The sequence below is a fragment of the Rhyacophila brunnea genome, unplaced genomic scaffold, assembly GCF_057557595.1.
Source record: "Rhyacophila brunnea isolate RB1 unplaced genomic scaffold, BYU_Rbru_1.0 scaffold_19, whole genome shotgun sequence".
NCBI lineage: Eukaryota > Metazoa > Arthropoda > Insecta > Trichoptera > Rhyacophilidae > Rhyacophila > Rhyacophila brunnea.
In genome coordinates, this window is record NW_028232848.1 from 16483008 (window position 1) to 16497830 (window position 14823).

The window sequence follows — 14823 nt, forward strand, 5'->3', positions numbered from 1 at the left end:
GTAAAATTTAACGAGTTGTCGCGCGACTTGTTGCCGGTGTGGCCACACTTTAACATACACATTCTATAATCACGATTAGGTAATTACCTATCTAAAATAACATTGATACAACATTATGTAGTTCTTATGTAACAAGAGTGATAACCTTTTCAGTACCTACCTTATATTCTCTTTTTTCAATTCAATTTTTGCAACATGATAATATCATTAAGATATTATCTTTCTGTAGGTAATTGATCTTGTAAAATTGTAATTATAAGCTTATAAATACTGATCCAGTGATCATATTAACTATCGTTGTGTTTTTCTAATGTTTATTGTCGATATGAGTTTAATTATCGATTAGTAAACATAGATGGATTATATTTAATTGTCAACATAAATCATGAAACATCAGTATAAGTACGTCTTAACTGAACTCAGTTATGTTAATTAATACGAGGTGTCATGATTGCATTAATATAATTGGAAAGTTAAAATAAGTATGTACCTCCGCAACATTGTAATATTTAGTTTAAAATTTAAATAATCGTGGTACGAATCTGCATTTTTCTAAACGGTTGACTTTCAAGTACTATTTTCTTTAAATGATACATTATGTTATCTAATCCAATCGATTACGTAGAGTTTTTTTTATTTATCAACAAAACATCGTTTAATATCCGTTGTCATTCATATCACTTTATTTAACTTATTTTGATCGATCTAAAAATTGTTTAACTCCGACCGATTTAACTTAGATAAAATAATAATTACTATTTTTGCTAGTTTTCATATTTTAAAACAATCATATTCAATAATTTACTAGATTTAAAACCAATTGATATTTTGTTTAATAGTATAGGTACCTACCAGATACCAAATTTTAATCTCATCTTATATACATTACTTACCTAGATTCTAGACAACAATAAATGCTTCATAAACTGACTATTTTCATACACGGTTTTCGGTAAAATTCTATTGAAAATAATACATAAAATAAGTTTTCAAAAAACCCGGCTAATCTCCCTTTTAGGTGACGATGCAATAATAATTTATAATCCACAGAGCTCGTTTTCGAAAAATATTCAATGTACAAAGTAATAATAATATATACCCTTTTATATTATTGCAAAAATACTATTGCAAAAATACTATTAACACGTAGGACGTATTTTTTTATTTTTAGCCGAACTCATAATATTATTATTACAATGAGCTTAAGTCGGTCCCAATCAACTAGTAAGCCTTTCGGAAATTCTCACCATTTCAAAGTGTAGGTAATAAAAATGATTTTTTTCACTTTCTTCAGTCATAAATATTATTCCGTAATTAGTAAGAATTTAGCTAAAAGAATAATAAAATAAACTCTCTTGTATTTGCTAGCTAGGTAAGTCCTTCCTTTTAAATAATAAAATATTTTGTAATTTAAACATGAAAATACTGCCTAGTTGTTATTATCGATGTACAAGACTAATTTAATCAAAATGTGTCATACTGTACCGAAAATAAAATAATGTTTTGAAGTTAAAACATAATATTATAGGTATAAGCATCGGCCTATAACATCGTGGGTTCCGAGTTCGAATCATGGATCTGAAAAATAGATACAAATAATTGTTTTTCAATTTGTGCTCGGAGTCCTAATAGGTTGAGCAAGTGGCTGACATCCATTTCTCGTAAAAACAAAACCTGTTCTCCAATCTGTGGGGGGCCTCATTAGGATCGGACATGATCGGATATTTTAGGTGGGTACATTTTTAATTGCAAAACAATTTGTTTTCTAGTGATAGGTAATAAATATTTAATTAAAATATGTCGTTTTTTGCTGGGTATTTATTTAAATTAAGTTTATTTATAATTACATACTTTTTTTACTCATCTAAATAATTGAAACAGTGAATTATTATAATGATATATCCATATCGTTTTCTATTGGATATTTGTTTAATATCAAATAATATAACAATTTCAAACTTAAACATTACCTACAACATTGTTTTTTGGGTATCTAAGTAGAAGAGTAATTAACCGAAAATAGTCGAAGAAAGCTTGTGGAGGTCTTTATTTTGCGGTGGATTGAAATTGGCTGATGAATCAAAATTAATATTTAAACATTATTACTGTGTCCTAGTATAGTATAAGTACCTACCTATATTAGTACAAAATAATTCTTTTCTATTTTGTTTGTTTTATATTCAATAATATAATATTTTGATAATAAAACACTAGTACTAGTGACTCGTGAGTAGCTTTTTAACTAAAACTGCATTTACCTACTGCAAATTCCAATATTTTCCGAAGATAAACCAATATATTTTTCGAAACTAATGTGATACGTCAATATAAACCATGCCGTATATTAGGATCTCCGTTAAAGACTGTTATAGCAAGTATAACAACCCTCTTACTCATAAAATAAAACGCAGTACACTTTTTTTATTGATATATGACTATACTCCTCGCATATTTATGTGAACACAAATTTGGTCGATGCGATATGTAGATATAGAGCACCATTGTCAAAAACCTAACTTTGTCAATTTTTATGCTAGAGACCTGAAATTTTTACAGGACATGCACAAAAAATATGATATTATAAAAAGCTAATAAAACTTAAAACGCTATTTTCAGACTTATCGTAGTTTTTCCTGGGGCCGTCGATATGACTGTAAAATACACGATATCATATGGTTTCTTCAATCTTAATTTTTCATCTAAGTAATAAATTTTAAATAATCAGTGTTTTTTTATCATTATTTTGTACTGGATTAAATAATGTTCATCGGAATGTTTCAAGTCATGTTTTTGTAATTTTACTATTATAATTACAAGCGCATGAAAAAAATTGATTCGGAGTTGTCCTACATATAACATGGTATGCGCAGCACATCTGAAGAATCTGACAGACTTTTCGCATCGTATGATTAAATAATTAAGGATCTAATTTGTAAGTGAAGCAAATACCGAAATTGCTATGTAAATACTTAGTTAAATAATATTATTGCGAAATATGTCGTAGGTTTTGAAAAACAGACGATTTGCACTTTTATTTCTTCGATATTTGGATCCAAACTTGATATTTTATTTGACATTGCATTTAAAAAACCTCTGAAGATAAAGAATAACTACATGAAATTTTAAAAAAATATTTAGTTACTTCATATTCTATCTAAATATATCTTATCATTCAAAAAAATCATATTACAAATTGTTCTCAGTTCATTATTTATTCAAGAATATTTCTAACAATTATGTTCCCGAGGCTATTCAATAATTTATATTATGAATAAAACATACTACTTGATAATATCTTATAGCTAATTCCTCCATCATATCAACAAAAATAATACATATATATAGTTACAGGATATCTGTAACTCATGTTCATTTATTATAATAAATACTAATTACTTGATTGCCAGACGCAGTACCATGGTCGACACTCTCCTACCAGCAACTGCGCGATCTCTACTTGTTATGGCAAACGGGCATTCGATTACCGCAAGACGGAAGATATCCTCAAACCGTCTACGATATATTGAGCGGAGGTCTAGCTCTCAATATCCTCGACCGAATCACTATTGACGTGCTCTGCGAGAAGTTGGAAATTGCTAAGGTCAGTTTAGTTCGTTGAGTGCCTTTTCCGTAGCTACTGGCGGTCATATGAACTTACTAGAAAAAAAAGAGATATTACCAAAGACATTAAATAATAACACAGAAGACGTAAGTAGCATATCGTCACTGTTCTGGCAGAAGACACTAATTCGAAAAAAATGACATATTGAGTTGTACCAAAATGTTCCTTATTTCAAACTTTACCGTCTGGAAACCTTCTTAATAAATAAACAGTCTCTATTTTAGTCACCCTTTTTACGATTACTTAATAAACTCACATGATAGACCATTATTTCAAAGATTTTAACAGCTTCAAAGTCAAATTACTCAAAACTAGTATTCTTCAGTTAGTGTGTTCTGCCAGAACAGAGACGATATACAGTACACTCTCAGTAATCCGCCGGTCAATTATCCGACAACTACTATAATCTGTCGTTATTTTTACTAGCACAAAATCAAACTCTATAATTCGCCAGTATCCGATTGCCAAATTCAGTAGTCCGCCGTGTAAAAGTATACAACGTAGATGAGACTGGTTTATTTTGGAAACTTCTCCTTCGTAAAACGTACATTCATCGCGAAGAAAGTAATGTACCAGGGAGGAAAATGCCCAAGGACCGCATCACAATTATGCAGTGCTCCAATGCAACGGGGACACACAAAATGAAGCTTTTGGTCATAGGGAAAGCCAGGAATCCTAAGCCGTTCAAGAATATCTGCCTCACTGAACAACTGGTTGTGTCAAGTGATTTACTGTTTAATATTTAGTTTATAAATATGTTTAATTTAGTAAATATTTGATTTTGATTATAAATAAAACTGTAATTTGCTAGTACAAATTTCTCAAAAAAACTATTTTTACGAAATACCTGTTTTAATTTTTACCATATTTTGTATGTATGCACTATAATCCGCCGCTTTCACTAATTGGACACTTGTCTGGTTTTTGGGGTGGCGGATTACTGCAAAGTTTGCAAAGGATTGCAAAAATTACCACTAAAGACTAACAATTACATTAGCTGCAAGTCATTGCATTGTAGATTCAAATGTAAAAAACTTAAGGTTATTATCGTTCAGCACCATCTGTCGAGAATCACAAATTGTGAAATAATGCGATTCTCTAAATCATTCTGTTCCATAAACATAAATGTAGGTACCTGCACATATACCTAGAAATTGAAATTTGTCACGAATGGATGGTATTGTTTTAATAATAATTACTACATAATTATTATTATATTGACCAGTTCGTACACGAAACATGTTCGCTTTTTGTACTGAGCTAAAAAAAGGTGGATCAAACTGTATTTGAAGAAATTTTGACAATTCTACACAAATTTTTTTTATCTAAAGAGCTAAAAAAAGTGATGTAGCATAACTGCCTGTGAAAGGACAGACCAGTCAATTATTGTTCATAAATCGGCAACCAAACACAATAAATAATCATTATTTAGAATAAACATGAAAAATTGCATGTATCAAAATATAATAATGAAACGTCAATGTAGACAGTATTATTGACACTCGTTTTCAATGTGTCAATTTACAGTACCCATATTATTAATATTGCTTTGATTACCAATTCAAACACATTAAAAACTTTGAGGAATTGCCATGAAGTGTTCTAATATAATATATTAATAAGGCTGAGTCCAAACCCTTTGTGCGCACTATTGCCCTAGAATCTAGATCTATCTTCCACTTAATGGTGGGTTGCCAACTACTATTAGACTGTTGTATATCTTCCGTAATACAAGATTTTTGAAAAGTGAAAAACAATCCTAATATCTAACCCTTGTCTGTTTCAGAAATATCTTGAGGATTTAGATGAAGAAATGCTACTGAGGAAAAATTTGGAAAACAGATTCAAAACTTTAAGAAAGGAGTCGGAAGAAAGCAGTGCTCCGCCCAAAAAACCGCCCTCGAGAAATCGCACACACTCCAGTGAAAAATCTAAAACAAATGAAAGCTTAGAAAATGCTGTCGAACACGCCTCGGTTGTGATAAAAGATATCAAAAAATACCAAGTTACAAATATCGACGACACCAAGCAGAGTGATAATGAAAATTCACTGTACTGCGGCAATGAATCCCGAGTTGATGATACTTCCGATCTTAAATCATCGTATGGTGATGTAACACCTCATCGAAATCAATCTACAAGTGACATTATGGGCTATTCCAATTCATTACTTAACTTTTCATCTGCACAAAATACCACTATGAATAAGACTGACTCCACAGAATACCACGGTCTATTAACGCCTGATGTTACACGCTACACTTCTCGTTTGAATAATTTAGATTCGTCCGATCTCATTTCCAAGCTGTCTTTCAATGAAGAATCCAACGAACCATCGCCGATGACCAGAGAAAAAGTCGTCAGACTAAACGCCAGCCTTACGCCAAAGTCTTACAAATCTCTGCACATTAAATCGCCACCCGCTGAAGATATCGAATCGATACGCACGTTGACGAGAACTTTTAGTAAGAGAATCAACGATATAAAGAAATCCAAATACAGTTTCGAAATAAAGAATTCTAGTCTGCCTAATACGCCGATCGCGCGGAGTACTAAAATCAGGAAGAATGCCTGGCTTTCGGGCGCGGGGGAAGATGATGATGATCTCCGATATAATGAAACCAGAGCTAAATTTAATGAGACGAGTCGCATTGACTTTAATAATAGTGAGATAAATGATACGCAAGGTATTGATCTCTCAGATCGTTCTAAGGAAATAAGTAACATATCAAATAATGTTACGCCAGGTATTACGCTAAATGCATCGAATGACAAAAATGATTTCCGTGTAGAGAATAAAGTTTCGGTTAATAATAGTATAACCGGTCACAAAAGGAATATTACTTTTTGTGGAGATTTATCGCAGCTTTCTTCCGACAGAGATGGCACATCTAAGTCTTGGGGGTAAGTGTTATATATTTACTACTTATTTACTTAGTCCATGTTCGCCCTTTAGTCGAATCATATGGAAACCATGCGGCGCCTCCAAGAATCCCTGTCGCTCTCCAGTTTTCTTGCATCTGCCCAGGAGAGTTTTTTTTTTTTTGGCTACCAATTCAACCACACTAAAAGTATTCAAGAACTACCTTTCCAATACAAAAAGTTCTAAATTAAAAAGTAAAATCTCTTCACAGGTCAAACAAGAGTAATCATACAAGCAAACCACAAACAAACCTGAACAGGTTCAGAAGCCGAAGCCAGTCGTGGAGCAGTAAGCTGACAGAGGTGGATGACTCACAAAACCCTGAAGAGGTGACTGGTGTGGATATCAAACCCCTGGTGGCCATTCACGAAAGATGGATACAGGAAGCCAGGCAAAAGTTTGGCCGGTCACATTCACTTCCAAACACCTACAGGTACTATGTTTCTTTATTATATTAACTAACATTGTTTTGTTGTTTTAAATAGAAACATGGAATAAATTAATATTATTCACGTAACGCCGACTAAAATCAACAGAATCCCATACCTGTCGAAATTTCATCCAAGCTTTAAGCGCTTTGCATATACAAAATCGTCTCGTCTGCGACACAGCCATAAATCAAACCTAGTCGGGACAGTGACTCGAAACATCGATAAAAATTCAAGCCGGTAGAAGTAGGAGATAATATGGCGACTAGGGTTTTACGGTTTGATTTGAAGTAACCGACTCTAGCATCTGTACATGCGTAACTGCAACACCAACGACATGCGATATGCGGTCCGTGATGAATGAAATTTGTTGCTTGCGACACTAGCTGTTTTTTTCAAACTAAAATGTTACATTCGAGCAGTGTGCTGAGGTACATTAGTTTGCATGTGTTTTGTGAATACCAATAAAATCTCATCGACATATTTGACGTGTTGCAGTCGAGACGAGTTTAGATGTATGACCCGACCAGGCTTAGGCTTATTCACAAACCTTCCCCATAAATCTTTGGACCAAATCCTACATTTTCTTATAACCTTTCTTAGGTTGCAAACCACCTAGAGGCCATTATCATAAATATTGGTTTTGTGACAATATTGTGATTTTTAAATTAACTCTTTCAAATTATTGTTTTCTCAACAGGTACATTATAGACTTAATTTAATGTTCACATTCTATATAAAATTGTATTTTATATTCTAAAATAATTTTTAGCATTTATTGAATGGAAAAAAGAATAGAAGGGACACTACTAAAACATTAAATCATCATAAAATAATATGATAGGTATGTTATATAATACTGATCTCAAAATGTTGTAATATCAACATCAATTGAAAACTCCATAAGAAAGTTTTAACAAAAATGTTTTACTACATTAAAATTAATTAAACGTATGATCGCGACGGATGGATGAAATATCCCTTAAAGTGGTTTTTGTAACTAAAAATTCACCATGGATATATTACATGATTCGTTTATATCACTACATGGGATGTCATTTTATCATAGCAGTCAATCTATATCCTAAAACTTTTATAAAGGTCAAAGTTTAAAATCATCAGATATTATAAACTAAGCATTCAAAGTCAATTTTTATAACACAGTTGTCTCATACTTCCAGGGGTTCTCCGCATGCTATAAAACCTGCGTCACATCGCGTTGACTCTGTCCTCAACGTAAAGAGCGCAACTCCATCTCAGTCGTTCATACCTGCCAAAAAGAAGATGCTGAGTCCACAGCTAGGAAAGCATAAATCGCCAAAGAAACGTATGAAACCAGATTCAGTTTAATATTGCAATAAATACATAAAATAATATCTTATTATCTTGGAATATATCTTGAAATTTGGACTCTATGCTATCTGAGGTGTTTTCTTTCGTTATTTCTTGATTGAGAAATATTATTATGTTGTGTTATTATATTTCAGATCAATTATTACCGGACACTCCGTCAGCTATGCGAGTGGCGGTGACAAAAAGTCAGATATTGAAGTGTCACTCCAAACCGCCAGACTTCTTCGAGAACTCATTGTGGAAGAAGGAGAAAGACAAATGGTTACACTTTCTACTCTTATCTTACAACAAGCCAGTATCACCTTATCGATTTATTTTATTTTTATACGGTCTTAGTGTCAAATATTGATAGAAAAAAAATTGTATATACATTTTGCATTAAGTGCCCGTAACCTGAACAATAGTCTATCTGCCTTGGAATACCCCAAGTTGTCAGTTGCAGAAAAGGTTTATAACTGACATTTCCACTATTTTACACACATAAGGCGTATCATCTATCAATCCCATAAGTTGATGGTCAAATGAAATATTTCGTCTTCAAGTGCCCACCGTTGAGCAGTGGCTAGCACACCCACCGACTGGATCAAATTTACATGTTTTTTGCCAAGTGAACTATATGTATCTTTAAATTTAAATCCATGGCATAGTTAATCAAAGTATTATGTACTACATACACATATAACTGCAATCTATTGTGAATGTCTCCAGGAAACATCGTCATTCCCCTCTTTCTCCACACCTGTGTCAGGGTTGTAGTGTTATCAATTACACAGTCCAATTAAGTCATTTCAAATCTCTCAGCCCTTTCTTTAAACCTCAATTTATTGAAGAAAAGACTCTTGATTAGTTTGGTGTTTTCTGTTGAGACATGGCGTATTCATAACCTAAATTGAAGAAATTGTTAAGTAGATAGGTTCTTTTGAATAAGAGAACATCATCATCAGTCATGGTACAACAGACCGGTTGAGCCCTGGCATCTTCTAGTGATTTCCATTTCAATCTATTTTCTTCCAATCCGAGGCGCTGATTACTGGTTCATCCTCGGTTTCATCACTGCAACTTAAGTTTTCCAATACTCTTCTGACCAGACGGTTACGCATCAAAAACTTTCCAGCTTGATCGAACCAAGTACCTAAATTTTTTAGACATGACCACCAGCCTATTTTAGTAAATTTTGACTCTTTAAATTATGCCGAATTCACCAAATTCGTCATAAATATCTCTGATCCATAATATAACGATGCATTAATTTTTATTTTTTAGTATATCATTTATGAAAAACGATGGTGACCCACAATGCAGTAGTACACCATATAGAACGAAAACCATCAGCCAATTCTCTTCACCGTCTACCATGGAGCAGTCCACTAACACTGAAACATTCCAAGAACTCTCCGACAGAATAATTGACCAATTCAAAAATAGACGCGATGACACGAGCAATTCCGTTGTACAAGCGGTCTCTGTTTTACCATCAGAAACCTTGAGAAGTATTAATAATAGTACATTCATCAAAGAAAAGAGTGTTAAAAATGTTAGACTGTCCGATCCGATTATTGACGAACTGACAGAAGTTTTTCAAAGAATAGAGAAATCGAATTCAATAAAAAATAACGATCAGATTGTCGAAGAAAAAAATAAAATCAACTCAGTATCTGCCAGCGCAATTAAATCGGTGGTTAAAGATGTCCCATTAGATACTGTGACAGTAAATAATAAAAAGAATATTGTCGAAAGTCCTAAGCCTCTCAATAAACTGCTTTTGTCGGAGATAGAGAAGAATTTTTATTTAAGTTCATTCAATAAGAACAGCAGTGATATGGTGAATGAAGACTTTTCCAGGATTAATTGTAAAGATTTCCGAGCCGTGGATCCGGAAGAGGACTGTTCGTCACTACCGTACAGTGTGAACAGCGACGATGTGATGCATAAATCACTCAAGAGATGTCAGGCCTTTTCTGCCTTGCAGGTATTGTTTAATAACAACTATTTTGCATAAGTTAGTACAGCTTCAGAAATATTAGAGAAAATCTTGGACCGAGTGTGATTCGAACTCACATCGCATGCTGGGGTAGTCACGAATGACTGCTAAGTTATATATGATAGAAGTGCGCATGGACGATCGCAAAACAATTAGCAAAGTGTCAAAATAGGCCCTCATTTTTATTTTAAATTTACAAACAATATATTCAATGCTACCAATGCAGAAAATAACATTACAAATACCACTTCAACCATACTTAAAACGTTCTATAATATTACTGTCGATGTTGTAAGACCTACTAAAGATTTTATATAATAATCAGTGTCAAAATCACTGATCTTTCAGTTTGCTATAAGTGCCATTTTTATTTATGCAATAAACAATGAGTTTCTTCTCTTTTGTATGAAAATTGTAGACCAGTGGTTCTTTAAAATAAATATTCTTGAAATAAGTATATATTAATATTATTAAAAATATAAATAAAATATAAATATTATTAAAATAAATATTCTTGAAATAAATGTTCTTATAAAAGAAGGTTTTTTCCAACATCTTTGTATATTTTTGTGGTACCTTAATTCTTAGGTCAAATGATACTGAAATAAATAAGCATCTTGTTTTACTTTCAGGATGCACGCAGCACGGAAGACATGTATATAGACGACGAGCTGTCAGCGCATGTAGACATGCATGCGCTCAGTGACAACATGCAATTGATTCCACTGCACGGCAGCCTCCACGAAGCACTCTGTGACAAAGAACAAGACTGCTGCCTCATCAAGATACAAGAAGAGGCTCGCTGCGACCGCGTGTTCATTATATGCGACAATTCAAACCAAAACAATACGCAGAATCTACGCAATCTCGGCGAATCGTTTTCATCAGACGATGAAATAGACAATGCGAAAGAAGTAAAGCATAACTTCTCCAATTTAAAAATCGAAACATTGCCGAGCGTAGATCTTATTGAACTGCAGCCGCCCAGTCTCGGATTGGATGTCATCGAAGAAAGGTCAAGTGAAGAAGAAAGCGGTAAAGATTCGCCGTGTGGAGATAATCCCCTGGACAGTATGAGAAGCATCCAAGACTTGATACACTTATACGAGGGGGAGACTCTCAGGAATTCCACGATTGACAATAAATTTAACACTTATAAAAAACTGTCTGACGATGTGACCGATGACGTGCCCAAAGAGGAGATTAGCATTTTTATTCTGGACGATGGAGAGGATTTTGATTATCATTCGGAGCAGTCCATCGGAAAGACTAATGACATTATTATTAACAGCAGCGCTATAGATGATATCATCCACGTATGACAATTGGATGTATAGACCTCGGAGATTTAACACATTATTAAAGTGAGTATTTTTAAAAATGTAATTATTAGGTATCCTGCCTTATTAGAGATATATAATTCTTGGGATCGATTCTTCAAATATGTTTTTTCAATAATACTTGCTTGCATACGATAATGACAGATCGTTAGATTCATTACTCGGAGTGTCTGGACATAAGAAATGGATGTGGAGAAATGCGGGTGTCCCACTGCGGAAGAAACGAGGTGCAGAAAGGGAATTGACGGAAACAAGTGGCAAGCATATGCTTAACTCCAGTAAAAATAATGTAAAATGGAGATTGTAAAGAGAGATTATGATTAAACCATGACCGATTATAACAATTATTATTGACATCACAGTAATTTAAATGAGAGCTTCGTTTGACATTCAACTCTAAATCAAGAGACAAAAATAATAAGATAGTGTTATGTAAAATGATATAAAACATTGAAAACTGAATGATTTTTATTGTTTTTTATAATACAAAAAAAAATATTTGAAATCTTTGAAAGTAGGTATTCTGTTATTGCCATTAAATGATACATAATTTTAGATAGATAGAAGAATATTTTTTATTTATTATGCCATTATGGTTTGGTTTAGGCAGGGCTAAAAATTTTTACATTCAAACATTTAATGTTAAATGTTTGAATGTTAAATGCTAACCTACACCACCTGCAATTTGTATTCTTAGTTTAATAATGAAAAGCACTATTTTTATCAGATCACCGCAGCCTACATCCACCGGCTCCACCTTTCGCCACTGCTATCTGTTGATTAACTCAACATCCCCCTAATTTCGTAACACCCCATCTTTAGTATGGCAACCATATGGAACTGATTTGAATATTCAATGTCAAATTGATGATAATTTAATTAATGGTTTTGTTATTGTTGAATCTTGCTTATCGATAGTTTTGTGTAGGTACCTCCGTTCCCTGGTAACCAACGAAAATTTCATCAGTGAAGAAATAAAACGGAGAGTCATTATTACCAAACGGGTGCTATTTTAGTCTACAAAATCAATCGGTCTAGAATCCTCTCCCGCTATACAAAAATTCTGATGTACAAAAGCATTGATCCGACCATCATTGACTGATGGGTCGGATTATTTGAGCGAAAGGTACTGTGTACGATGGATGTATGGGCCCATACCAGAAGGAGAAGAATGGCATATCGACTGCTTAATCTGCAAACCAGCTAACTCCACTTTTCACCAAAAATTACATTTTGTTTGCATTTTGTTATAAAGCATGTTTTCAATGCTCACACAAAAACTCCTAAACCTATAAATAAACGGTAATTTTGTAACGGTAATGTAATTTTTTTTTTATATATAAAAGGGAAGCTAAGGCCGGGAATATACGGGCAACTTCGTGTTACTGCTGCTGGCAGCAAACGAGCTGCCGACCAAGGCAACTCATGTTGCTGTGCTTGGTAGCAAATGTGCCAGCGGGAGCTGGAGTTTACGAACGAATGTCGACTCATATCCAAAATGAATGTTGAAGGAGAAGCTGTGTTGTTTATGAAAGTGTTATTCCTTATGCTTTTAGTACGTAAAAGAAGACGTAGAAAAACTCGCAGATTTTGGATACACCCTATCATGTCTCAAAGGGCTAGACATGGTGAATTTCATACTCTATTTATGCAACTACGGCACATTTTACAGATAAATCACATTTTAGATTCCAAATGCACTCATAGTTTTTTATATCATAAAAGCGTCCGTGTCAAAATTATTGTCGTCCATCTTTGGCAAAAACTCGGACTGGAATGATGGTGCGCATGACTAGGCGCCAGGCGGTGAGAGAGGTAGGAGGGGGTGAGTTGCTATACTGGGCAGCCAGCGCTGCCGAGTGTATGTTTGACACGGCGACAAATTAACTGCCGCAACTCGGCAAAAATTGGGGTTCTCCGAGTTGCCACTGCCGGCAGCAGCAACACGAAGTTGCCCGTATATTCCCGGCCTAAAATAATATAGTAGTAATTCATAGTGCAACTTATTTGTAAAAAAAAATAATTTCTAAGTGTATTTATGGAATTGTTAAATTCCGCTTGATAGTTAAATATTAGGTTTTTTCTATTTCCTGAAAAAATTTCCCAAATGCAGTTGGCCGGTTTGCAGATTAACCAGTCGATATACAACATAAACTTGAGCTCTACAACTTTTTCCAAGAAGAATGTACATATCTCTGTATTCGTTAAACTTATTAATTCTGATGGGCAGGCCATGTAGCAAGAATGGACAGTGTCGGAGTAAGCTAGAACCCGATGTTGGGTTGTCAAGCCTATCATGATGTTTGTTGAATCTCACATTTATTTTGTTCCAGGTTCCTGCCTTAGATGTTTAAAGAAAGTCATTCCGCTTTGATATACCTTCCAATATGACAACTCTTCGTGGAGGACTATTATCGTAATACATTTATTATTATATACGTAGTTTTTTTATTTTCATTAATTTAATATTATATTTCCTTACAGTGATATATATATAATATAACTAGTTATTGTAATTTTATTCTTATAGCATCTATTATAATATAATCTCAGATGCACTTGTTCCGAACAGTACAATTATAATTATAGGTATATATTGACTGGCCAATTGTAATACATAAACACTAAATTTCAAATTTAAATACTCATTCTCTATCGTCATGAGCTGTTTGGATTGTGTCTATAAAATAGCTTTACTATTCATCTGACTGAATATGACATTTTTTTTGTATTGTCAATTCTTCTTGAATAGAGTCACAAAGATAGACAAACTGTACCTTTCGGTTAACATTTATTATTTTATATTTATTTTGCCTGTTTATTAAGAATAGTTAGTTTTTTTTAAACAAAATATTTATTACAACAACAGTGTTTCCCAAATTTACAACATGCTCGTACCGTGCTAGATTAAAATCATTTTTTTTAAATTAGGAATATATTGATTATATAACTGTTTCTGTTTCTGTTACCTATCTTGGCCAAAAATTTTATTGCATTAACAGATTTAAAAGTATTTTATATTTTATAAGTACAGAAAAAAAATTTATATAGTTACGTATTCAAATACATAATATACATATAATTTAAACGGCTTAATAGCTGGGATGGACATCTTTGTGATTATAATATGTTAACGCAGCGATACATGTCTGGTTTGATATTTATGATCTTCCGTC

At 33.3% G+C, this 14823-nt stretch overlaps 1 protein-coding gene across 1 annotated transcript in view; it reads left to right on the forward strand.

Moving 5' to 3' along the window:
• The window catches only part of LOC147072778 (uncharacterized), a 69253-nt gene extending 55151 nt beyond the window's left edge, over positions 1 to 14102 (forward strand). The window contains exons 8-15 of the mRNA XM_085945818.1: positions 3408 to 3601; positions 5409 to 6526; positions 6757 to 6978; positions 8155 to 8300; positions 8461 to 8587; positions 9590 to 10295; positions 10940 to 11671; positions 13981 to 14102. Of these exons, the coding sequence (XP_085801944.1) occupies positions 3408 to 3601; positions 5409 to 6526; positions 6757 to 6978; positions 8155 to 8300; positions 8461 to 8587; positions 9590 to 10295; positions 10940 to 11629 (3203 nt within the window). The 3' untranslated portion in view covers positions 11630 to 11671; positions 13981 to 14102. The remainder of the gene's footprint in view (positions 1 to 3407; positions 3602 to 5408; positions 6527 to 6756; positions 6979 to 8154; positions 8301 to 8460; positions 8588 to 9589; positions 10296 to 10939; positions 11672 to 13980) is intronic.
• The last annotated feature ends 721 nt before the right edge of the window (positions 14103 to 14823 follow it).